Below are 25,846 nucleotides of genomic sequence, written 5' to 3' on the forward strand. Positions count from 1 at the left end.
GTAGGAAAGTGTGATTTTTTTTTTTTTTTGGTAGTTTTCTTTGAGAATATTACATATGATCAGAAAAGTACATAGTTATATGTATACAGCCTGATGAGTTTCCACAAACTGAACACACCCATGTAACCAGCACTAACTAAAACAAGAAATAGGATATTCCTAGCACCCCAGAAGTTACCTTTTTGCCTGCTCTCCTTCACTACTTTTCCTCTTTCAGGACAAGCACTATGCCCTCAGGATAATCACTATCCTGACTTCTAACACTATCGATTAGTTTGCCTGATTTTGAACTTTGTTAAAGTGGACTCATGGCTTATGTTCCTCTATATATATTTAAAAAGAGATAGATACAAAAGTATATGCTGTATAAATCCCTTTACACAAAGCTCAAAACTGGGCAAAACAAATCTCTGAGCATCCTAGAAGGTCAGCATGGTGGCCCCTCTTCTTCCACATTTCTTTTTTTATTTTGGAGGAGAATATTTTTAGCTGGCCTTTTGAAACAGAGTTCTAAAATGTTAGCATTATATAGCTAAACCTTTATCCTCTTTTGTCTTCTTATTTTTAGGAGTATCTTGATAGTGGCTGGAATTTGAACAACATGCCAGTGATGGAGCAGTCTGTCCTTGCACATATTACTGCTGATATATGTGGCATGAAACTTCCTTGGTTGTATGTGGGAATGTGCTTTTCTTCGTTCTGCTGGCATATTGAAGACCACTGGAGCTATTCAATTAACTACTTGCACTGGTGAGAAGTTCCAAAAAGAACCCATGAATAGTATGCAAGCTGGATAGGAAAACTTTCCTTTTCAGTGCAGATGTGTCTTAACTGTGTCTAAAGAGTAATGAACTACTTTTTTTTCCCTAAGGTTTTTCACTTCTATTAGAACAGGCGTCCTGACAAGTTAAGACAGTGGTTCTCTAGACTTTTTTTTTTTGTTTTTGTTTTTTTTTTTAGATGGAGTTTTGCTCGTTGCCCAGGCTGGAGTGCAATGGCACGATCTCGGCTCTCTGCAACCTCCACCTCCCAGGTTCAAGCAATTCTCCTACCTCAGCCTCCCAAGTTGCTGGGATTACAGGCATGCGCAACCACGCCCAGCTAATTTTTTCTATTTTTAGTAGAGACAGGGTTTCTCCATGTTGGTCAGGCTGGTCTCGGACTCCCGACCTCAGGTGATCCGCCCACCTCAGCCTCCCAAAGTGCCGGGATTATAGGCGTGAGCCACTGTGCCTGGGTAAGACAGTGGTTCTTAAGATTCCTAGAGCATCCATGAATTCCCTGAAATTGCACACACACTACTTTGCAAGAACAACGTATTTCTGGGGGAAAAGGTAGTTTTTATCTGAAGTAAAAAAGTCTTTACCTAGGCCGGACACAGTGGCTCACACCTTTTATCCCAGCACTTTGGGAGGCCGAGGTGGGCAGATCACCTGAGGTCGGGAGTTCGAGACCAGCCTGGCCAATATGGTGAAACCCTGTCTCTACTAAAAATACAAAAATCAGCTGGGTGTGGTGGTGCGCACCTGTAATCTCAGCTGCTTGGGAGGCTGAGGGAGGAGAATCACTTGAACCCGGGAGGCAGAGGTTGCAGTGAACCAAGAGACCCCGCCATTGCACTCCAGCCTGGGCAACAGAGTGAAACTCCGCCTCAAAACAAAAAGAAGTCTTTACCTATAGAAAAAGCATATTCTAAGTAAAAGTTACTTTTACTTAGAATTTGATGGCCAGTGGTAGCCTGGATACCCTTTTGGGAGAAGTGTGAATTTTAGTAGTACCACAGTGTCCTCTAGGTCTGTGTGATGACCAGCCTCTTTTGTTGTGCTGAATTCAGGTATCACTACGCACAGTAGAGTGAGCCTTATCTTTGTGTGTGCATTGAGGGGGCAAGGTGGGAGGGATGTGCAGATATTTGGGCTTCTTTACTTTTTAAACTCTTCAAGCCATTTCTTCACATCTGTTTTCTTCTCTATTTTTCTTCTAAATATAAAAATATTTGAAAATCTATAACTCACTCAAATCCTCACACAAGGAATTTGAGGATGTACCACAAGAAAGAGAATTGGCATATATATGTATAGAATTAATTCTACTTCCCTAGGTAGTTGCTCCCAGCTGTAAAATGAAGATTATATTTACCATACCTCACAGGGATGATACAGATAAATTGTTTGATAATTTAAAGTCCTTTGAAGAATAAGAATTCCTTAGAAATGCTAATTGCCTTATTAGTGTTTGATTTAACCCAGTCTGCCAGAATGGGCAAGGGAAAAGAAAAATGGCGAGTTGCCTTCCCTTGTCAGTTGCTTTAGGAAACTGTGGTAACAACATATCCTGAAGTGAATACGATACCTTATATTCTTAGAAATTCTAGATACTGGCTGGGCACGGTGGCTCACACCTGTAATCTCAGCACTTTAGGAAGCTGAGGTGGGTAGATCACCTGAGGTCAGGAGTTCGAGACCAGCCCGGCCAACATGGTGAAACCCCGTCTCCACTAAAAATACAAAAATTAGCTGGCCATGGTGGTACACACCTGTAATACCAGCCACTCAGGAGGCTGAGGCAGGAGAATTGCTTGAACCTGGGAGGCGGAGGTTGCAGTGAGCCGAGACTGCGCCGTTGCACATCAGCCTGGACAACAGAGCAAGACTCAGTCTCAAAAAAAAAAAAAAAAAGAAAAAAAAGAAATTCTAGGTGTCTGCATTTTCTAAAGAATCAGATAAAAATGGGAGGGGGGAGAGGGACCTCAAATGGAAAGTCTTCTGTTCATTCATACTTGAAGGGGGAAAATGTATTACATATGTTCACATCACATTTCTTTTTCTTTTTCTTTTTTTTTTTTTGAGGTGGAGTCTTGCTCTTGTCATCCAGGCTGGAATGCAATGGTGCAGTCTTGGCTCACTGAATCCTCCACCTCCCGGGGTCAACTGAATCTTCTGCCTCAGCCTCCCAAGTAGCTGGGATTACAGGTGCCTGCCACCATGCCTGGCTAATTTTTGTATTTTTGTTAGAGATGGGGTTTCACCATGTTGGCCAGGCTGGTGTTGAACTCCTGACCTTGTGATCCACCCGCCTCGGTCTCCCAAAGTGCTGGGATTACAGGCGTGAGCCACTGTGCCCGGCCCACATTCACATTTCTAATGATACTTTGTCAGTTTGCGGTTTCCTTTGTAGCGTAGTCTTACAAAGCCAAGTCTGAAAAATATGAACTGGTAACCCATTTTGTTTGTGTTGGTGTTGCAGATTGATTTATTTTTATAATCTATTTCCAGGGGTGAGCCAAAAACCTGGTATGGAGTCCCAGGATATGCTGCTGAGCAGCTAGAAAATGTAATGAAGAAACTAGCTCCAGAACTCTTTGTCTCCCAGCCAGATCTCCTCCATCAGCTTGTGACCATCATGAACCCCAATACCCTGATGACTCATGAAGTGCCTGTATGTTCTGGGTTAATCCTTCTGCCACTCAAGCTTAATTTACCACTTCTTTTTCCTTTTTATTCACTTTTTTATGATGTTGATTTGATTCTGTGTTTTCCATAGCATAACTTGATAGCAGAAACAGCTGTTTTGCTGCGGTACTGTACATTTACTCAGTGGGACTGGATCCTTAGATACCATAAAAATTAATTTGTTGCAGCTAGTAACTAGATTGCTAAACAGCCTTCCTTTGCAAATAATAATTGCAATTCATTGGTTTTAGTATATTTGTATGTGAAAATTTATTTCAAGGTCTTGAGCTTGTATTTTAGGGTTCACAGTCTAGACGGAAAAGTCTAGAGGTTGCTAAATGAAGTGACACCTAACAACAGGGATATGTTCTGAGAAATGCATTGCTAGGTGATTTCATTGTCATGTGAACCTCATAGAGTGTACTTACATAAACCTAGATGGTGTAGCCAACTATACATCTAGGCTATATGGTATAGGGTATAGATGCTGAGCTACAAATCTGTACAGCATGTTACTGTACTGAATACCTTAGATAGCTGTAACACAATAGTAAGGATTTGTGTATTTAATTGTATCTAAACAGAAAAGGTACAGTGAAAATACGGTATTATAATCTTACAGACCACCATTGATATGTGGTCTGTCTGTGACCAAAATGTTGTTATGTGGTGCACAACTATACTGGCTTCCTTTTGGAGAATACTCTGAAGATATTCGGGAGGCCATATTGAAATGTATGAAGAGTCCACCTTAGCTAAATCAAATGTCAGTGATACATTTACAATGTTAAAGTGAATTCTTGAACTTGTGATCTAAATTTTATGCTTTTGGGTTCATAGGCTAGTCAGTGGAGACCACAGAAAGGATTTTTATTTGAGGCATTATAAATTATGCATAGACCATAGCTTAGAAAATAATCACCAGTAAGCACCACAATCTCACCATCTTCTCGTAGTTATTTTTCTCATTGATATTTTTCTTTCCTTATGTTGACTGTTTTTTCCAATTTGTTAAGAGTAGATTGCTTTAGTTGAGACCTGACCCTGGTTCTTTAATAATTGAGCAAACCTCCTGGGGTTAGATTCTGGACCTACAGAGATAGATGAATGAACTCCTTGTGCATTTAGGGATTCACAATACGAGGTAAAAGATAATGCTTATACAGATAATCAAAGGGTGGTTTCGTTTGACAGTGGTGCCAACTATGAGACTGATCTAATAACTATTGGGAATCAGAAAGGGCTCATAAATGAGATGACATCTGTAGTAGGAGCTGGAACTCTGATAAATTATCACATGTTTGGCAGAGTTAGGGAAGGAGGAGAAGTATTCCAGGTAGAAGATATGGTGTTCCTGTGATGGGTCTTTTAACAGAACCCTGAAGGCCGTATTACTACACAGATGGCTGGTCTCCACCCCTAGAATTTCTGATCCTGCTATTTTGTTAGTCTGAGTGGGGCTTGATGATTTGCATTTCCATCCTAGTGAATGTTGATGCTTTTGTTCTGGGGGACCATACACTAGGTAAGCATTGGTGTAGAAATATAGAGGCTTGAAAAGGAAATCTAATATTATTATATAATAATAAGCCCAGTGTAAGGATTTGTGTGCCTAGAGCATTATAGGTACTTTTGGGGTGAGGGTGGTGGTAGGAAGAAGGGAATGATGTTGAGTTCCAAATGAGGAGGAGCTCTGTATGTTATGAGATTCTTGAAATAGAGTGGGATTTCTTTAATTGGTGGTAGAAGATACTTATTTGGGGGTAATAATAATATATTAGGATATTCTTAATTGTAGCTGTTTTTACAAGTTATACTTTGAATCTTAATATGGCCACATTTTTGTTTTGTGTTCAGATACTAATCAACTTTGGTAGTCTGGGATACTGCTCCATCTTGTGACATAAATTAGTATCGCTAGGTGATATTCTACTATAGTAATTTGTTTCTTCTGGCTCAATTTCAGAAAGCTACCTTTTTTTTTGGAAATTATCTAATAGTCTGTGTCCAGATTGGTTTTAGTAACAATGTCACTCTTTAAGAAACTCAAAAATCTTCAATTTCTGTCTCTTTAGGTTTACCGAACTAATCAGTGTGCTGGGGAGTTTGTGATTACATTTCCAAGAGCCTACCACAGTGGTTTTAACCAGGGTTTTAATTTTGCTGAGGCTGTTAATTTCTGCACTGTTGATTGGGTATGTAATTGCAATTTAGTGAACCTTTTCAAATTTATTATTTTTCTTGAGGAAATTGAATATAATGTTTTAAAGTGTCATGTGGGCTAGGCGCGGTGGCTCATGCCTGTAATCCCAGCACTTTTGGATGCCAAGGTGGGCAAATCACCTGAGGTCAGGAGTTTGAGACCAGCCTGGCCAACGTGGTGAAACCCCATCTCTACTAAAAATACAAAAATTAGTCAGGCGTGGCGGTGGGCACCTATAATCCTAACTACTTGGGAGGCTGAGGCAGGAGAATCACTTGAACCCAGGAGGTGGAGGTCACATTGAGTCAAGATCATGCCATTGCACTCCAGCTTGGGCAAGAGACTGAAACTCTGTCTCAAAAAAATAAATAAATGTCACACGGGTAGTTGCCTTGACCCATTACTGCTCAAATAGTCAGTCTGCAAATTATTTACCAGTCCACAATGAGATAAAGCACTTGTACCACAGTGTAAATCAAGCATGAATTACCTAAGCATACTGCTTAGTTCAGCTGATGTGTTTTCTTTTGTAGCAAGATTTTCTTGATAAAGAAAGGAGTCTGTTGATTTACATTCTGGCTGAAGCTCAGCATCTGATTGCAAACTGATAAATAATTCCAGTCTAAAGGCTATACTTTGTATAGTACTGGCTTAAATTATTTACAGTACAGCAATTTAAGGACACATTTGGTTTTAGTTAGTTGTAAAGTTTAATTTTTATATTTGTAATAATACTTTTACCTAAAAAGATCTAGATTAAGTGTTGTTAAAGCTAATGAATTATTATTTTGTCATAATGGTACTTGCTATATCTATACTTATTTTCCATTATGTAGTTTTTTGGAGTATTATTCCCTGAAGTAGGTTGATCTTACCAGTTCAGCACAACGATTTCAGGAAATATATGAGGTCATACTTCTAATTAGATTCTACATTGTTGTAGATACTAATACATTGTTAATACATTGGGTCTTTTTTTTAAAAAAACCACTTTTTAATTAAGATATGTAACATTATAGATCTTTGGTATGCAAAGATAAATAAGGCCTAGGGCCTAGGCTAGGAATCTTATGAGTCTGATGTGTTGTTTTTTTAAATTTTTTGAGACAGAGTCTCGCTCTGTCACCCAGCCTGGGGTGCAGTGGTGTAATCATGGCTCATTGCAATCTTGACCTCCCAGGCTCAAGCAATCCTTCCACATCAGCCTCCTGAGTAGCTGGAACTACAGGCGTGCACCACCACACCCGACTAATATTTGTTTCTAGAGATGGGATTTCACCACACTGCGCAGGCTGGTCTCCAATTCCTAGACTCATGCAAGGCTTGGCCTCCCAAAGTGTTGGAATTACAGGTGTGAGCCATCCACCTGGCCCAGAGTCTGGTTTTAGGGTTGGTAAATGATATGTGTTAAGACCCATAGTGTGATGTTTGGTAATTTGATGATAATGGGTCAGAGGTGTTTGCAGATAGAAGAAAGATGAATGTTATTTTGTTCTTTCCATCTTTTGATACAGCTGCCATTAGGCCGACAGTGTGTGGAGCATTATCGCTCGCTTCATCGATATTGTGTGTTTTCCCACGATGAGATGATCTGCAAGATGGCTTCCAAGGCTGATGTACTAGATGTTGTAGTGGCTTCAACTGTTCAGAAAGACATGGCCATTATGATTGAGGATGAGAAAGCTTTAAGGGAAACTGTCCGTAAATTGGTAAGGCTTATGGAAATCCAACTGCATGTTGTCATTGGGTATTATTTAGTAAAATTCTTACGCACTTTAATATCATTTAAAGCAGTCTTTTTAAAGCGTATTTTCTTTGAGGCCATTGTAATAGATGTAGTATCTCGTGGTTTTAATTTTTATTCACTATCTTATTTGCCACATGTACATATGTCTCTTTGAAGTAGCTGTTCAAATGTTTTGCCCCTTAAAAAAAATATTTTGTAGAAACAGGGTCTCACTATGTTGCCCAGGCTGGTCTCAAACTCCTGGGTTCAAGCTATCCACCTGACTCAGCCTCCCAATGTGCTGGGTTTACAGGTGTGAGCCACCACACTCGGCTCGCCCTTTATTTTTTAAAAAATTTGATTGTTGTAATAATTCTTTATGTGTTCTGCGTACCAGTGTTTTTTTTTTGTTTTTTTTTTTTTTTTTAATCAATAGGCGTTTTGCTAATATTTTCTCCCAATCTGTGGCTTGTCTTTGATTTTCCTACCAGTGTCTTTCAGCAAGCAGGAGTTTTTCATTTTGATGAAGTCCAGTTTGTTAATTATTTTCTTGTGTGAATCATGGTTTTTTGGTTTCCTATTTAACAAATCTTGCCTAATCCAAAGTTACAAAGATTTTTCTCCTACAAAGTCAAAGTCATCAAGTTTTACATTTAGGTCTTTCATCTATTTCAAGTAATTTTTGTTTTTCAAAAATATGAGTCAAGGTTCATTTTTTAACATGTGGATATCTAGTTCTTCCAGCAGCATTTCTTGAAAAGACTGTCTTTTCTTCATTAAATTGCTTTGGCACCTTTGTTGAAAATCAATTCACCACATAAGTATGGGTCTATTTCTGGACTCTGTTGTGTTCTGGTGATCTGTGCATCTATTCTATTGCTAATACCAAATGGTCTTGATTATTGTAGCTTTCTAAGAAGTCTTGAAATCAGGTAGTATGAGTCTTCCAACTTTTTTTTTTTTAATTCGTTTTATCTCTTTTACTTTTTTTAAAATGTAAATTTTAGCATCAACTTACCAATTCCTGCCAAATCAATTCCTGTTGGAATTTTGATTGACGTTGCATGAAACTATGAATAGTTTGGGGGAGAATTGATATCTTAATAATATTGAGTCTTCCAATTCATGAACATAGTATGATTTTATATTGCATGTTTTTTGGCACTGTTATAAATTGTACTTTTAAAAGCTTTGAATTTCTAATGGTTTATTGCTAGTATTTAGAGAGACAATTGACTTGTATATTGACCTTGTCTCCTGAGACCTTGCTAAAGTCACTTAATTTCCAGTAGCTTTTTCATGGATTCTTTTGTAATAATAATGTCTGCAAATAGTAATACTGTTTTTTTGTTGTTGTTGTTGTTTGTTCGTTTGTTTTTTAAATGTGCCTCTTTGGGTAGAATCCCAGAATATTGGCTCTCTGCAGCCCATTATAGTTTAACAGCAGGTCACCTACCTTCCCCCCTTATGTTTTACAGTTGGGGAAAATAGTGTCCAGAGGGTTTAAGTGACTTACGTCAAAGTCTTACATCAAAAATGGTAGCTCATTTTTTAGAACTCTGAGAATTTTTCCAGGTATGGAATTTACACATTAAAATTGGGTATGAACTACGTGATTCATTCTCAACTAAAATCCATAGAATTGGTCCTTAATCTTATTTTAAACAAAAATTTTAACTCTCTCCATCCCATGAAGTCCTTTTTAATGACCAATTCAAAAATAAAACCAAAATCTAATTAGCATTTTCGTTATCTTCCTCATCTTTGTTGGCCCATATACTTGGCAGATATGAAATAGTTAAAAGGTTAAAATACAGTATAAGAGAATAAAAGAAAGAAGCCCAGTGGTTCATAAACTGACTGGCATTCTCAAGACTGGATTAGGATCCAGTTTTAGATAGGGAAAAAATGGTGATAGAAGTTTGGTCGTTGGATGACAAAAGGTATATCCAAGAAGGGTTCTCTGGATGTTCGGTGGTACAGATTATGTTGAAATTTACTGGTTCAAGACCTTATTGTTCCTGGCAGTCTTTTTGGATGAAATGTTTTATTATGGCTTTAGTCTTTCCTATTGCACAAATTTTCTAACTATTCAGGTAATGATATCCTTTCAGATAACTTCCTGTAAAAGGCTAAGAGACCACTCAGCATCTTCCCAAACTCAACAATTTCTGCATAATAGTCTTTTCCACTTGTCCCATGTTCTTTCCTTTTATTTTTGTCCTTTTAATAGATTCTCCATATTTCCTCAGAAGTAGGAAGCATATTCCTTTCTTTTGCTCTTGTCTATACCCAAAATGTGGACAAGGCTAATTTGGAGTAGAACAGACAACTAACCTCAGTAGTTTTACAGCCCTATTGTGTTCATACTCAGATCAAAATGACCAAACATAAGGACCTGCCTTGTCTGAAAAAGGAGATCTCCCTAGACAAATGAACTTGCCTATATTTGCTAGGTCATTTGTTTCTTGTATGCCACATGTTTTAAAATCATGCATCCCTATTTTAGTAAGGCCTTTTTTTTTTTTTTTTTAAACTCAAGTACTACTGCATGCTTGTCTTGGGCTGGTGGGTTATATTATCCTTTGGAGGTTTCTCTAAAGTATACTTTATTCTAGGGAGTGATTGATTCGGAAAGAATGGATTTTGAGCTATTGCCAGATGATGAACGTCAGTGTGTAAAATGCAAAACTACATGCTTCATGTCTGCCATCTCCTGTTCTTGTAAACCTGGCCTGCTTGTTTGCCTGCATCATGTGAAAGAATTGTGTCCCTGTCCACCTTATAAATATAAATTGCGGTAAGTAGGAAGAATGATTTTTTTTTTTTCCTATGGAAAACAGTTGATCCTTACTAAAAGCTCAATGACATCGCAGTTCTGGGGCTGAAATGTTAAATATAAAACATCTAGTTTTCTCCAAAGCTACACGTCTCAAAGCTAAGTGTGGTGGTATTATTTCCAGGTATAGATACACGCTGGATGATCTCTACCCTATGATGAATGCATTGAAGCTTCGAGCAGAATCTTACAACGAATGGGCCCTGAATGTGAATGAAGCTTTGGAGGCAAAGATCAACAAGAAGAAAAGTATGTGGTACATAAAGTGACTTGGTGATTGGCAAATTGAGGCTCATTGTGATGTAACCAAATTAAGGTCAACAAAACATTTCTTGAAACAGCCTGACCTCATCTTTGGTTATCCCCTCTATGTAGCCAGGTTTACAGAGCACCAGCAGAGAAGGTTTTTTGTTTTTTTTGTTTTTTTTTTTTTGAGACGGAGTCTTGCTCTGTCGCCCAGGCTGGAGTGCAGTGGCCGGATCTCAGCTCACTGCAAGCTCCGCCTCCCGGGTTTACGCCATTCTCCTGCCTCGGCCTCCCGAGTAGCTGGGACTACAGGCGCCCGCCACTTCGCCCGGCTAGTTTCTTTGTATTTTTTAGTAGAGACAGGGTTTCACCGTGTTCGCCAGGATGGTCTCGATCTCCTGACCTCGTGATCCGCCTGTCTCGGCCTCCCAAAGTGCTGGGATTACAGGCTTGAGCCACCGCACCCGGCCGCAGAGAAGGTTTTAAAACCGAGTGGATAATGCAGATGCCCTTACATCATAGTGAAATTTCGGTATATGAGTTGTGCAACATCACTTACTTAACAAAAATGATATTGTTAGGAAACCTTTATTTTTGTCTCAGAAATAAAAATTTCACATTTCTTACAAAGACATTGAAATCTTCTTTAAAAAAAAAAAAAAAAAAATCTTGTGACAAAGGCAGCATGACACTAAATCAGGAGTCTCTGAAATGGTAGTTTATCACTTCTTAGTTCTAATTAAGGTTAAGGTCCCTGGCACTTGTCATTACCTTTGAAAGTCACTACTACCCTTTTTATCTCTCTCTCTCTTTTCTTATGAAAATATAGTTTGTTTTTTGTTTTTTACTTTTCAGCTTAGGGGTACATGTGCAAGTTTGTTACATAGATAAACTTGTGTTATGGGTGTTTGTTGTACAGATTATTTCATCACCCAGGTTGTTATTAATAACCCATTAGTTATTTTTCTGGACTCTCTCCCTCCTCCTGCCCTCTACCCTCCCAATAAGCTGTGTGTTGTTCCCCTGTATGTGTTCATGTGTTATTCCCCTCTATGCATCCATGTGTTTTCATCATTTACCTCCCACTTATAAGTGAGAACATGCAGTATTTGCTTTCCTGTTCCTAGTGTTAGTTTGCTAATTGCCTCCACCTCTATCCATGTTCCTGCAAAAGACATGAACTCATTCTTTTTTATGGCTGCATAGTATTCCATGGTGTATATGTACCACATTTTTCTTTATCCAGTCTTATCATCGATGGGTATTTAGGTTGATTCTATGTCTTTGCTATTGTGAGTAGTGTTGCAGTGAACATGCACATGCACGTGTCTTTATAATGGAGTGATTTATATTCCTTTGGGTATATGCCAGTAATGGCATTGTTCAAATGATATTTCAGTCTTTAGATCTTTGAAGAATCGCCACACTGTTTTCCACAATAGTTGAACGAATTTACACTTCTACCAACAGTGTATGAGTTCCTTTTTCTCCACAACCTTGTCAGCATCTGTTACGTTTTGACTTTTTAATAATAGCCATTCTGATTGGTGTGAGATGATATCTCATTGTGTTTATTTATTTATTAATTTTTTTTTATTTTTTGAGACCAAGTCTCGCTCTGTTGCCCAGACTGGAGTGCAGTGGTGTGATCTCGTCTCACTGCAACCTCCATCTCCCAGGTTCAAGCAATTATCCTGCCTCAGTCTCCTGAGTAGCTGGGACTACAGGCACACGCCAACATGCCCAACTAATTTTTGTATTTTTAGTAGAGACAGGGTTTCACCATGTTGGTCAGGCTGGCCTTGAACTCCTGACTTCGTTATCTGCCCGCCTTGGCCTTCCAAAGTACTGGGATTATAGGCGTGAGCCACTGCACCCAGCCTTTCATTGTGGTTTTGATTTGTATTTCTCTAATGATCAGTGATTTTGAGCTTTTTTTTCATACGATTGTTGGCCATATGTATGTCTTCTTTTGAAAAGTATCTTTTCATATCCTTTGCCTACTTTTTAATATTTTTTTCTTGTAAATTTGTTTAAGTTCCTTATAGATGCTGGATATTAGATCTTTGTCAGATGCACAGTTTGCAAATATTTTCTTCCATTCTCTAGGTTGTGTATTCACTCTGATGATAGTTTCTTTTGCTGTGCAGAAGCTCTTTAATTAGATCCCATTTGTCAGTTTTTGCTTTTGTTGCAGTTGCTTTTGGCATCTTCATGAAATCTTTGCCTGTGCCTATGTCCTGACTGATATTGCTAGGTTGTCACCCAGGGTTTTTATAGTTTTCGGTTTTACATTTAAGTCTTTCATTCCTCTTGAGTTAATTTTTGTATATGGTATAAGGAAGGGGTCCAGTTTTAATCTTCTGCATATGGCTAGCTGTTATTCCAGCACCATTTATTGAATAGGGAATCCTTTCTCCATTGCTTGTTTTTGTTAGATTAGTTGAAGATCAGATAGTTGTAGGTGTGCATTTTTATTTCTGGGTTCTCTATTCTGTTCTATTGGTCTGTGTGTCTGTTTTTGTACCAGTTCATTTCTCTTTCAGAGTGTTTTCACTTGCTTTCATTTCTGTAGCCCAACACATAACTCCACCCCCTTTTATTTAGGGGAAAGGAGCAATATCATTGTCTCTGAGTCTACTGTGCTTTAGTAACTGAGCACACTAGTTACTCACTAACTGTAGAATAAAATGCAGGAGGAAGAAGTGGTTCAAGCCACACAGTAAGACTTATATTTACTTTGCTTTCATAAGTCAGTTGTTTTCTTCTTTTTGTCTATTGTAAACATGCCAGGTTTTTTTTTTTTTTTTTTTTGAGACAGGGTCTTGCTCTGTCATCTCAACTGGAGTGCAGTGACATGGTCATGGGTCACTGCAGCCTTGAAATCCTGGGTTTAAGTAATCCTCCTGCTTTAGGTTGTCAAATAGTTGACTACAGTTGTGTGCCACCATGCCTGGCTAAGTTCTTTAATTTTGTAGAGATGAGATCTTGCTGTGTTGACCAGGCTGGTCTTGAACTCCTGGCCTCAACTGATCTTTCTGCCTTGGCCTCGCAAATTGCTGGGATTTACAGGCGTCAGCCACTGTACCCGCCCTAAAACATGTCAGGTCTTAGCATTTTTATATTTAAGTTCAACTCTAGTTTAAAAAACTCCATGTTCGGCCGGGCGCGGTGGCTCAAGCCTGTAATCCCAGCACTTTGGGAGGCTGAGACGGGTGGATTACGAGGTCAGGAGATTGAGACCATCCTGGCTAACACGGTGAAACCCCGTCTCTACTAAAAAAATACAAAAAACTAGCCGGGCGAGGTGGCGGGCTCCTGTAGTCCCAGCTACTCGGGAGGCTGAGGCAGGAGAATGGCGTGAACCCGGGAGGCGGAGCTTGCAGTGAGCTGAGATCTGGCCACTGCACTCCAGCCTGGGCGACAGAGCGAGACTCTGTCTCAAAAAGAAAAAACAAAACTCCATGTTCAGCCACCACCCTGGAAAAATCAAATCAACAAATTTATTAATAATTTAAAGCATTGCAAGAATTTGAAGTTACATTTCTAGACAAGAACTGACAAAACCAATCTCCTCTGAATTTCATACCAGTAGTAATAAACATAATGATTACAGAAAATATGACTTTTTCTTCATTCCTAGGCCTTGTCAGCTTCAAGGCTTTAATTGAAGAATCTGAAATGAAGAAATTCCCAGACAATGATCTTTTGCGACACCTTCGCCTAGTCACACAGGATGCAGAGAAGTGTGCCTCTGTTGCGCAGCAATTGCTTAATGGCAAAAGGCAAACTAGGTATGTGCTTCTGACTGCGTGAGTTTGGATTCTTTGGCACCTATGTTTGGAAACCTGTTGTGACTCCTTCTGTCTTGAATTTCTGTGACCACCTGGGTGTGGTGGACATATATATATATATTCTTATATGGCTTCCTTGGGCCTTTGTCTTTATAGATATCGATCTGGTGGAGGGAAATCCCAAAATCAGTTGACAGTGAATGAGCTCCGGCAGTTTGTAACACAGCTGTATGCTCTTCCATGTGTCCTCAGTCAGACACCATTGCTAAAGGTAACCATAGAGGGATGTGTGGGAGAATACTTTGGTAATGCTGTATTTTGTATATAAACTCGATTGACATTACTAAGTAATCTTTGATGATTAGTATGTACATTTTTTTGCAGATGCTTTTAATAATACATTGAGTGGTATGTGTATATAAACAGATTATAATAGTAGGCCCACAGAGGGGAAATAAAGTTGGAAATTTTTCCTTTGAAAGTGACCTTGGCTGGGCATGGTGGCTCACACCTGTAATCCCAGCTCTTTGGGAGGCTGAGGCAGGCGGATCACCAGGTCAGGAGTTCAAGACCAGCCTGTCCAATCTGGTGAAACCCCATCTCTACTAAAAATACAAAAATTAGCCAGGCATGGTGGCACATGCCTGTAGTCCCAGCTACTCCAGGAGGCTGAAAGCAGGAGAATCGATTGAACCTGGAAGGCAGAGGTTGCAGAAAAAAAAGAAAGAAAGTAACCTCAGCTAGTTCGAGTTGGGATAAGGTCTCTGTTATAGTTGCTTAGTGTTTGCTGTCAGTTGGCTTATGTATTATCTTATTTACCTATATTATTACTAAAATTAAATGAGATGTTAGAGTATCTCAGTGAATATGAATTTAAGATTCTAAGTTTGAAAGAAGCCAATTACTGAAAATTACTGTTTTAATGCAATAACCTGTGTATTTTTTTAGGATCTCTTGAATCGTGTAGAAGATTTTCAACAGCATAGTCAGAAACTACTGTCTGAGGAAATGCCTAGTGCTGCGGAGCTGCAGGACTTGCTAGATGTCAGCTTTGAATTTGATGTTGAACTTCCACAGCTTGCTGAGATGCGTATCCGTTTGGAACAGGCCCGTTGGCTGGAAGAGGTGCAGCAAGCTTGCCTAGACCCCAGCTCCCTTACTTTAGATGATATGAGACGTCTCATAGACCTAGGGGTAGGGCTGGCCCCGTATTCGGCAGTGGAGAAGGCTATGGCCCGGCTGCAGGAACTGCTCACAGTGTCAGAGCACTGGGACGACAAAGCCAAGAGTCTCCTCAAAGCCAGGTGAAAAAGCAGACTTCTCTTTCTTTGGGAAGGTTGGACAGTTTTCTCCATCTTAAACATAGAGCACAACAATTGGTGTATGGCATGTGCTCAGTAGCTGCGGTTATTATGCATGTGGAAGACATGTAGAAATAGCTGAGATATTTGGAGCTGCTTTGGGACCTGAATAAAAGAATGTTAATTTTTTCTTATTTTACTGATTATAAAATGAATAATTCAATTGGATACACCTTTTCTAGAGTTGGTTTAATAAAATTTCCCTGGATCCTGTTAATATCCTGTCTTTGAGAGAGGAAAATACTTACAAATAGGTGAAGCTGTTTAAATTCACAGTTAATAAATACGGTTCCAAGGAGTCTTAAAGAGAAATGTGTGAGAGTCAGTAGGCACTGTTCTGCAAGAAAACAGTGCAGATAATTTTCAACATGAACAGACAATGCCATTTGAAAAAATTTCTTTGCCATACTGAATTTCCTTTGAAATGCTAGTCTTTTTGGTAACCATTTAAAGAAAAATGAACCATCATATAAAATACTAAGAAGTCTTTGTTTGCATTTTGTAGGCCACGACATTCATTGAATAGCCTTGCTACGGCAGTAAGGGAAATCGAAGAGATCCCCGCATATCTGCCCAATGGTGCAGCTCTGAAAGACTCAGTGCAGAGAGCCAGAGACTGGCTTCAGGATGTAGAGGCCCTGCAGGTTGGTTTTAAAAAGTATATACGGAATGTGTAAGTGCATCCAGAAAGAGCAATATTGGAAAGTTGTGAAGAATAGTATGTTGGATCTCGCTGCACAGTTTCACTATTTTAGGGGTTGACCAGAAGACTAATTCTATTCAGATTTATTTGGATGTACTTACCAGCTATTATCCTGACCAGTTGTCTCAAATATTTAAAGGTTAGACAGTGTCACCAACTTTTTCTGGGAGCTGGGGAGTCTTTCATAACAAACTTGAGTACTTGACTGCAGATTGAAGCAAAAGAACTAACAATGAAGTAGTGAGAGAAAGTAGTTTTCTACTCTTTGATAAGTATGATTACCTCTTGTTGGCTTGTCCACAACTTTGAAGTTCTGACAATTAGTAATAGCAGATTCAACAAATCTAGTTATATGACTAAATGCCCAAACTAAGCCCCAAGGCTCAGAATTTTCATGAAGTAGTGACTTCAAACCTACCCAGTTCCAAAGTAATTATCCAAAGTATCCAAAGTCATTTCCACCAAGTATTTGTGGTTTTATGCTAGATGTCATACTTTTTGACCTGTATATACGTTTAAAAAAATAATTAAGTTCACTTGTAGCATTGTTAAGGTACAAAAATAATGCATTATTTAATATGATTTTCCCAGTTTTCAGACGACTGACTGAATGACTTAATTTGAAAAGTGTTTGATGGGGGATGTCTTCCTTTATCTCTTATCATAAACTGATAGGTGTTACTGACCTATTGAGAAAAAAAAGTCTCAAGTTCTGTTTTGTTGAAGTCCTCAAATTCTAGAAATAAAAATACTATCTGGCTTTCTGAATATTTGTGTAATTTTAAGTGGTGCTAATTGGCTAGTTGCTAACAAGAAGTACCAAACAGGACAATTCTAGACAAATGTTTGCATCTGGGCATCTGTTCTTGTTAATAGGGAAAAGAAGATATATTGTTTGAGGAGATTACATAATTAAGGACTGACTCCAGCAAGCCAAAAAAAAACAAAAAAAACAAACCAAAGTATTTACTATGGATGTAAACTTCGTTAATGAGAGTTTTAGATGTAGGCACTTGTCAATGATAGTTGGTACTGTAGTAATTAGTTTTAGTCATGGTCCTCCTTTTTACTCCATGATTGCTAGCAGCCAGAAGGTGAGCTCATGGCAATAAGGAGAGGCTGGCATATAAAATCAGAAAGCAAGGGCATGCTTCTGGATGAGTTTATTTCCTTCATATTTTATATGTATATGCTACTTTTACTATGTTTGTAACAGTGCCATTAAGGGCAAAAGGCAAGTTTTGCTTCATTCCTGAAAAAGTAGCCTACCTTTTTTTTGAATCATATATTTAAGGACTAATAGACATGACTAACAACAAGGAACTATTTTCTATTTAGTGGATTATTTATTTTAAAATGTTAGGCAGTATTCTGCTTTACACATAGGAAGCACTCGGATTTCTAAATTAAATACCATAGGAATAGCATTAATTTATGAGTTACGTTCTTAAGCGTCCATCAGAACATTTATGCCCTAACAGTTTTAATCCTCTAAGAATAAATATCAAAGGCAGCAAAATAACCTACCCAGTATTCCCTAGTTGTCCCAAAAATGTCCCTTATGGCTGTTTGTCTAACCCAGGAACACACATTGCACCTAATTGGCATCTCTTTAAGTTTCTTTTGATCTTGTAGCGTTTTCCTCCCTACCCCAGTTTTTCTCATGTCACTGACTAGACAGTTATCCTGTGGTATACTCCACCTTCTGGATTTGTTTGGTTGTTTCTTTGTGGAGTGTTCCATTCTCTGTATTTTCTATAAATTGGAAGTTAGTTTTAAAACCCTGGTGCATCCAAGTTAAACATTTTTTAATATAATGCATTAAAATGTCAGGTAATACTGTATATTCTATATTGCATCACAACAGGAGACATACCTGGATGACCTGACATCAGTGATGCTAAGTTTTATATTGTATTAGAGCAACACCAATGCATTTCATCCTCCATAACCTAATGCTTTTACTCTCCTTCTAGTTTGGCTATCTTTTTCTAAAAATACAGTTCCCAGACCAGCAGTAGTAGCATTGGCAACAGCAGCTTCACCTGGGAACTTGTTAGAAGTGCAAATTTATGGACCTTTCTCTGACCCACTGAATTAGAATATTTGGGGATAGGACTAAGGAAACTGTTTAAACAAGCCTTCCAGATGATTCTTATGTATGCTAAAGTTTGAGAACCACTGGGCTGTCTCAACTTTTATTTTAGTTTCCTGAATAATTTATATTGAGTTGCTTTAATTAATCATTGGTGAGTGGATTGGGGTAAAATATTGTTTTGTTGCTTTTTATTTGTATAATTCCGTATGAAAGTCTTGAGTTTCTACAAACCTTCATTTCTGCTGAAATTTTTTTCAAACTATCAGTAGGGATCAATGTGATGAGTGAATTTAGAAGGGTGTAAATAGAACAAAGGGACCACAGTATATGCCATGTTCACATTTGTATCCTTAGAGTCTAGCATATACTAGGTTCTCTAGGCCCGGCACAGTGGCTCACTATAATCCCAGCAGTTTGGGAGGCTGAGGTGGGAGAATTACTTGAACCCAGGAGGTAGAGGTTGCAGTGAGCTGAGATTGCACCACTGCATTCCAGCCTGGGCAAGAGTGATACTCTGTCTTAAAAAAGAAGAAAAAAGAAAAAAAAAGAAAATAAAAAAACACCACCAACAACAAAAGACCAAACTAGGTTCTCTAAGTGTCACTTCTACCCCCAACATTATTGGTCAGCTGGCAGGTTGACATTTGTGAATTTAGCATGTTGTTTGTGAATTTATCATGTTGAGATCATGGAGTAATCTGAAGTACTCAGTGAACCAATCTGATTTCTGCTTTTCCTGGTTTTCATAGAAGTGTTCTTTTTTCTAAACTGCTGTAATTTTCCTTGATTTATTAGGCTGGAGGACGTGTGCCAGTGTTAGACACACTCATAGAACTTGTTACACGAGGCCGATCTATCCCGGTACATCTGAATTCTTTGCCAAGACTGGAATCCCTAGTAGCTGAGGTTCAGGCTTGGAAAGAATGTGCTGTTAATACATTCTTGACTGAGAATTCTCCATATTCTCTCTTAGAGGTAAGTTTACAACCAGCTCATCTGCAAGACCTTAGATCTCCTAGTTTGGTAAAACATGCAGTTCATCACATGCAAAGATGACATCACAGATTAATCTATATTCTGTGAGTTGTTCTTCCAGAAAAGCCAGGGAGATTCTTCTAGTCTTCTGGTGAAGCAACCTTTAAATGTTTTCTTGGTTCATTTAGGATAACAGTATCTTAAAGAAGAAAATTTTTTCCTACTGGGTGAAATTCCTCTGTGTTGAAATTGGACTCTTAAACTTGGCCATGTTTTACCCACCTGAATTTCGTAAGCCTGATAAATGATCTCCCCCATGTTTTAAAAGTGCTTTAACTGCACTTTTTGTATTTTCTGTAAACTTGCTTGTGCATCATGACTGGGATCAGTTGGTATATATCACATTTTTTACTTGTTACTTAATTGAATCAGGAAATCAGTCAATCTCATAAGAGTCTTCCTCCTCCTTTTGTAAAGGAGAGTCTGAGGGTTGCACGTTCCAAAGAAAATCTTCAATACTAAGAAATTCACATCCTTTTTACTGCTTAGGCTTTTATTTTGGGACTTCCTACCTAATGCTTTATCTGAAATTTATTTTACCGTTCGTTGTACTTTGTCCCACATTAGGTGCTGTGTCCTCGATGTGATATTGGCCTTTTGGGATTGAAAAGGAAACAGAGAAAGTTAAAGGAGCCCTTGCCAAATGGAAAGAAGAAAAGCACCAAATTAGAGAGTCTGAGTGACCTGGAGAGAGCTTTAACTGAAAGCAAAGAGACTGCTTCAGCTGTATGTAGGGGTTTTTTTCTTCTCCTTTCTGTGTTATTGGGAAGAATAATTTCTGACCCTCTCTGGTTTATAGGAATTTGGAGAAGGCAAGTAGAGTAAATTGAAAGTGTTCAGTTTTACTAAAAAGACTTTTTGAAAATTGTCAAGTGTTACGAGTTTTGAATGGTAAGATGCATAGAAGTGCAAAAGATTCAGGGTAGGCTTCCCAGTCAGGGACTGGCAGACACAGAAACAGTCTTGTTAGTGCCTGTGGGTTGATCCAGGAATGCTAACTAAATATATTGAAACTAATATGAATAGATACATGAAACTGCAGTGCCAATTTATTAGTTTACAGTTAAGAAGTACATTTAAAAGTTTACTGGATACTTTGATACTCATCTAGAAGACCTTAAATTTCTGATTCAACATACTGTTGATTCAAAGATGATAGTTTCAAGGAGACGAAGCAATATGTAACTAATGTTACACATTAAGCACCTTATCAGGATTAAAAAGGGATAGTTTTGTGATGCTTTTAATGGCACGAAGCATTGCCCGTTCTAGAGTGGGACTGTATACCTGCTACTGGGACTAGATTGAATGGGTTCATCTGTGGATCCGGGCACCTTCTCCCATTGATTTCTTTGTAACTGCCGGACCTCTTGCGATAGACGTGGGTTGCTTTGATTTATTTAGGTATTTTGACACAGATAAAGTCTTTAGTGTATGTTTGTATATTCAGTCAGGTTCTAGACAGATTTCTGCCATCAGAGGTCCTCCATTCCATCTGTGGTTTGTTTTTATAAAGACTAACTGAAAGTTACAGTCACCCTCCTGAGATGTTTATATGTTGGTTTGAAACTTTACATGCAGTATCTTTCATAGATTTTAGTCTGTGCCCATCTGTCTGTAGACCCCTGGTTTAAGAATTCTCCCTACATATTATCTGTTAATTTATGGTAGACCTCAAAGGTTAGTCGTTTGCTTTCCATCTCTAAGCTTTGAGAAGTTACCTTGTTATCATAAAACCCACACATATTACCTGTGTATTATATTTACAAAAGAAGTGGATTTTTAAAAAAATATACCAAAGGTCTTTACCTGATTTGCTTTTAGATCTTTTTTTTTTTTTTTTTTTTTTTTTTTTTAAATAATAGAGATAATGGAGAGTTTATTCTGCCCTTGTAAGGGTGCTTCATCTGGTGAATCGTGATGGATCTGAAAGGGGATAGATGTGATGATTGGAAATGGTTTTTTAACTGTGACAGATTTTTTGAGAACTTGTTTACTATGTGCCAGGCAAAGAGTGTCCTATCCCACATTGTCACTTAACTGTCATCTCAGCCTTGTGAGGTGGGCACTATTATCACCTCCATTTTACACAGGCAGAAATTTAGCCATAATGGAATACGTGGCACCAGGTCACTCACACAGCTTAGTCTGAGGCAGAGTCAGGATTTGAATACAGATAATCTACTCAGGATCCCATGCTCTTTTTTTTTTTTTTTTAAGACGAGTTCTGCACTGTCCCCCCGGGTTGGGCCGGCTGGGGTGCAGTGGCCGGATCTCAGCTCACTGCAAGCTCCGCCTCCCGGGTTTACGCCATTCTCCTGCCTCAGCCTCCCGAGTAGCTGGGACTACAGGTGCCCGCCACCTCGCCTGGCTAGTTTTTTGTATTTTTTAGTAGAAATGGGGTTTCACCGTGTTAGCCAGGATGGTCTCGATCTCCTGACCTCGTGATCCGCCCGTCTCGGCCTCCCAAAGTGCTGGGATTACAAGCTTGAGCCACCGCACCCGGCCCCCATGCTCTTAACCACCAGGACTTTGAGTTTTAGGGGAAGGCCAAGTTATCTAGGACATCATCCTTGATTGTTAACTCTTTTTTCAGATGGCAACTCTCGGGGAAGCTCGCCTAAGGGAAATGGAAGCCTTGCAGTCTCTCAGACTTGCCAACGAAGGGAAATTGCTGTCACCTGTCCAAGACGTGGATATAAAAATCTGCCTATGTCAGAAGGCCCCAGCTGCCCCTATGATTCAGTGTGAACTCTGCAGGGATGCTTTCCACACCAGTTGTGTGGCGGTACCCAGTATTTCACAGGGCCCCCGAATCTGGCTTTGTCCCCATTGTCGGAGGTCAGAGAAACCTCCATTAGAGAAAATTCTGCCCCTGCTCGCCTCCCTTCAGCGTATCCGAGTTCGCCTTCCTGAGGGAGATGCACTTCGATATATGATTGAAAGAACCGTGAACTGGCAGCACAGAGCCCAGCAACTGCTTTCGTCAGGGAATCTTAAATTTGTGCAAGATCGAGTGGGCTCAGGACTGTTATATAGCAGATGGCAGGCCTCAGCAGGACAGGTGTCAGACACAAACAAGGTGAATTTGGACTTTCCTTATTGGGTTGTTGGAATTTGCAAAGCTCTGTATCTTTCTCTCGAACCTGTAGCTTTGGTGTTGCTATTCCCTTGGTGATCACTTTACTGTTAATAGCACCCACTTTACCTGTAGCTTCCCACTTCAAGACCATGCAGCAGGTACAACATATTCTTTTAGTTTCCTCTGCTCTTAATAGAAGTTGTTTCTCAGGCACTCTTTATATAGAGCACATATTTAGCTTTTCACAGATACCAATGATCTTTTCATTTATATGTGTGCTGACCCATATATATCTTACATATATGTCTATGATGTTCCTTTAAGTCTTTGCTTGACTAAAAAGTTTTTTACCCTGCTTCTTCTCATGTAAGTCAATTAGTAGAAAGGGAAAGCACTTCCTGCCTTTCATCTCTTTTTGCCCTTTAAGGGAACATATTTTTTGGAAGAAGTGTTTGAGCACTGTGTTATTTCAGAGGAAAGCTCCTGGGTTACACACCATGTGTGATCTTTCTGCCAAAAGCCAGATTCTTTTGACCATCACTGGATGGGCAGAGTTTTCTGTCATCTTCCATAGGTGGCTGCAGTAAAAGAATGTGAAGACAATAGAAAAGTACAATCAGAAAGGCAGTATTCAATCTTTATGAGGTTAATCTGATGGTTTTTAAATTTGCTGAACATCTCCGTACCAGAGATTCCACAACTCTCTTGTGCCATATGAGCACAGACACATGGATTATATGAATTACATTGTTGATAAGATGAAGACCAAAAAAAAAAAAAACCAAAACAGTCTGTCATATTTATTTCCTTGGTTTTTTATTTCTTTGCAGGTATCTGAAATGTAGTGCCTGACACATAGATGATGAATTAAATATTTGTTGCATAGATGAGTTGTGGCATTGTGCACACTCCCAAAGTGGAGTCATTGGTGTTCTTTACCCAGGATGTGCTAGGAGTTTACCCTTCTTAGTAAAGGGAAAGGACACAACTATTATATTAATCCATGGTCAAAGGAGTGTTTCCCCTAGCTCTTTTAATATAAAACACTAAGGAAGATAGGAAAGTGGTTATGGATGATTTCTGACATTTGATTTACTCGAAGGGGTACATACGTGTTTATTGTATTTTAACCCTCAATAAGGAGAATTAGAAAAGGATTAAAAGGCTGTATGATCTGTTCTCACACTGAGAAAGTGGCTTATTTCCCAATGGTCTTCTTTACATCTCTGAAATCAGTCCAAGTAAAACTGGAAAGAGTAAAGGCTTGGTATTTGGGAAGATATAAGTTGATTTGGCCAGTTCTGAAACGCCAGAAGACTCTTCAGCAGGGGAAAATCAAGTTGTTTTTTTTTTTTTTTCCTGGTTGCCTGCCTGGGTAATGCAAGCTACTGTCATTGGACTAATGGGAGTATTTTTAATCCTGAGGAGATTTTATTATAAAACGTTTTCCCTCCATTAGGTATCTCAACCTCCTGGCACAACATCATTTTCCTTGCCTGATGACTGGGACAACAGAACCTCATATTTGCACTCTCCCTTCTCTACTGGACGAAGTTGTATCCCCCTCCATGGTTTGTATTTTGTTGTTATGTTGAAGGCTGGATACTAATGAGTGATCTTGTATTACTAGGTTTTTGTTATAGATGATCAAGTACCATAAAAAAGGACTTTATGCTGTAATGTAGGATATAAGCTATTACCTATTTGCAAAGTAGGGAAGGGATCCTATTTGAAGGCTTATAAATGCAAAGGAACAGAGAGGAAGGCTTTATATCCATTGTCCTCAGGGATGAAAGGGTTCATGCCACACCAACTGATAAACATCAAGCTGTTAAGTCAGATGCTAGTCATGGGCTCCCTTGTTGCTTCATTACTTAGGAGACTTGAGAATCTTAGGGATAATCCACATTTACTGGAATCCTGATCCTTAGTCATAGCATCTCAGTGTGTGTCTAGTAATGTGGTTAGACCTCCTTGATCTACTCAGATTGTTCATGCTGTGGCCATCAGTTTGTTTCTGTGCTTTCTGTTAGAAGCCATTAAGGCAGAAGTACAGTTTTTTCTGCGTTAGCAATAAGTTAAATGAGAAGGGGATTCAGTGTATAATTAATACTAGTAATCAAAGACTTAGGAAATCTAGTTTTGGCTCTGTTTATTATATTGTGGCTTTAGGCACATTAAGTAAACCTCACTTCAACTAAAGATAATTTGTAATATAAGAAGGAGAGGGTAGTATGGTATTAGGGACAGTCCTTCTATTTGTCTCATAAATCCAAATGTGAATGTGAAACACCCTTTGTTATCATTTTGATTTGGTCTGGTCTTTTACAGGCGTTAGTCCAGAAGTGAATGAACTGTTGATGGAGGCCCAGCTGCTCCAGGTATCCCTTCCTGAAATTCAGGAACTTTACCAGACTTTACTTGCAAAGCCAAGCCCTGCTCAGCAGACTGACCGAAGCTCACCAGTGAGACCCAGCAGTGAGAAGGTGAGTGTCTGAGAGGGTTCTGTGGCAAGACACAGTCTGGGGTGGGGGTCTGCTTTCTTTTACTCCTCCAAACATAACCAGGCAGCTGGTGTGAGCACTGGGTGATTAGACTGAGGATGACCCATTTTGAATGCTGACTTACTTGAAGGATACTCCTTAATGTCCAGTTTCTTAACATAGTTAAGGATACTGCGGCTGCTGCCACTTCCTTCTAGTGAACTAACTGACCCATCACATTTAACGCCCCTGAGAATATAGTTAGGATAGAAATCTGCTAGGAAGCCTGAAGCCAAATTAGGGAAGAACTTCACTAAAGATAGCATGAGGGCTGATGTTGACATTTAGAATTGCATTTTTCATTGTGATACCAAGTAGTATGGCACGATCATTGAATGTGTTCAGTTAATGCACCTTACTCCTATATGGTGTGGGGGGTGTACATCCTTCAAGAAGGAAGATTATTAGTGTGGTTCCTCAGGAGCCTATCGGTCAAAGGATAGACATAAACACCTAGACAGAAACTATAGAGTAGTCAGTCATTCAGGGATTTGGTGAAAGGAAGACTCTTAGTGGGCACTTCTCCATCTTCTGGTATTGGTTGGCTAATTTGAAGGCTAATCACATCTTTAACATTCCTCTTTTTTTTTTTTTTTTTGAGACAGAGTCTCGCTCTGTCGCCCAGGCTGGAGTGCAGTGGCCGGATCTCAGCTCACTGCAAGCTCCACTTCCCAGGTTCACGCCATTCTCCTGCCTCAGCCTCCAGAGTAGCTGGGACTACAGGCGCCCGCCACCTCGCCCGGCTAGTTTTTTTGTATTTTTTA

General features: G+C 39.2%; 1 protein-coding gene across 5 annotated transcripts in view; it reads left to right on the plus strand.

Moving 5' to 3' along the window:
• The window catches only part of KDM5B (lysine demethylase 5B), an 83,334-nt gene that overhangs the window by 54,514 nt on the left and 2,974 nt on the right, over nucleotides 1–25,846 (plus strand). For all 5 annotated transcript variants that reach the window (XM_003893288.5, XM_009189794.4, XM_009189787.4 and 2 more), the window contains exons 11-25: nucleotides 569–750; nucleotides 3,276–3,438; nucleotides 5,528–5,647; nucleotides 7,170–7,364; nucleotides 10,000–10,181; nucleotides 10,345–10,469; nucleotides 14,110–14,260; nucleotides 14,417–14,531; nucleotides 15,209–15,564; nucleotides 16,127–16,265; nucleotides 19,218–19,397; nucleotides 20,025–20,183; nucleotides 22,054–22,539; nucleotides 23,999–24,110; nucleotides 24,871–25,025. In XM_003893288.5, coding sequence (XP_003893337.1) covers nucleotides 569–750; nucleotides 3,276–3,438; nucleotides 5,528–5,647; nucleotides 7,170–7,364; nucleotides 10,000–10,181; nucleotides 10,345–10,469; nucleotides 14,110–14,260; nucleotides 14,417–14,531; nucleotides 15,209–15,564; nucleotides 16,127–16,265; nucleotides 19,218–19,397; nucleotides 20,025–20,183; nucleotides 22,054–22,539; nucleotides 23,999–24,110; nucleotides 24,871–25,025 — 2,820 coding nt within the window. The remainder of the gene's footprint in view (nucleotides 1–568; nucleotides 751–3,275; nucleotides 3,439–5,527; nucleotides 5,648–7,169; nucleotides 7,365–9,999; nucleotides 10,182–10,344; nucleotides 10,470–14,109; nucleotides 14,261–14,416; nucleotides 14,532–15,208; nucleotides 15,565–16,126; nucleotides 16,266–19,217; nucleotides 19,398–20,024; nucleotides 20,184–22,053; nucleotides 22,540–23,998; nucleotides 24,111–24,870; nucleotides 25,026–25,846) is intronic.

The sequence above is a fragment of the Papio anubis genome, chromosome 1, assembly GCF_008728515.1.
Source record: "Papio anubis isolate 15944 chromosome 1, Panubis1.0, whole genome shotgun sequence".
NCBI classification, from domain to species: domain Eukaryota; kingdom Metazoa; phylum Chordata; class Mammalia; order Primates; family Cercopithecidae; genus Papio; species Papio anubis.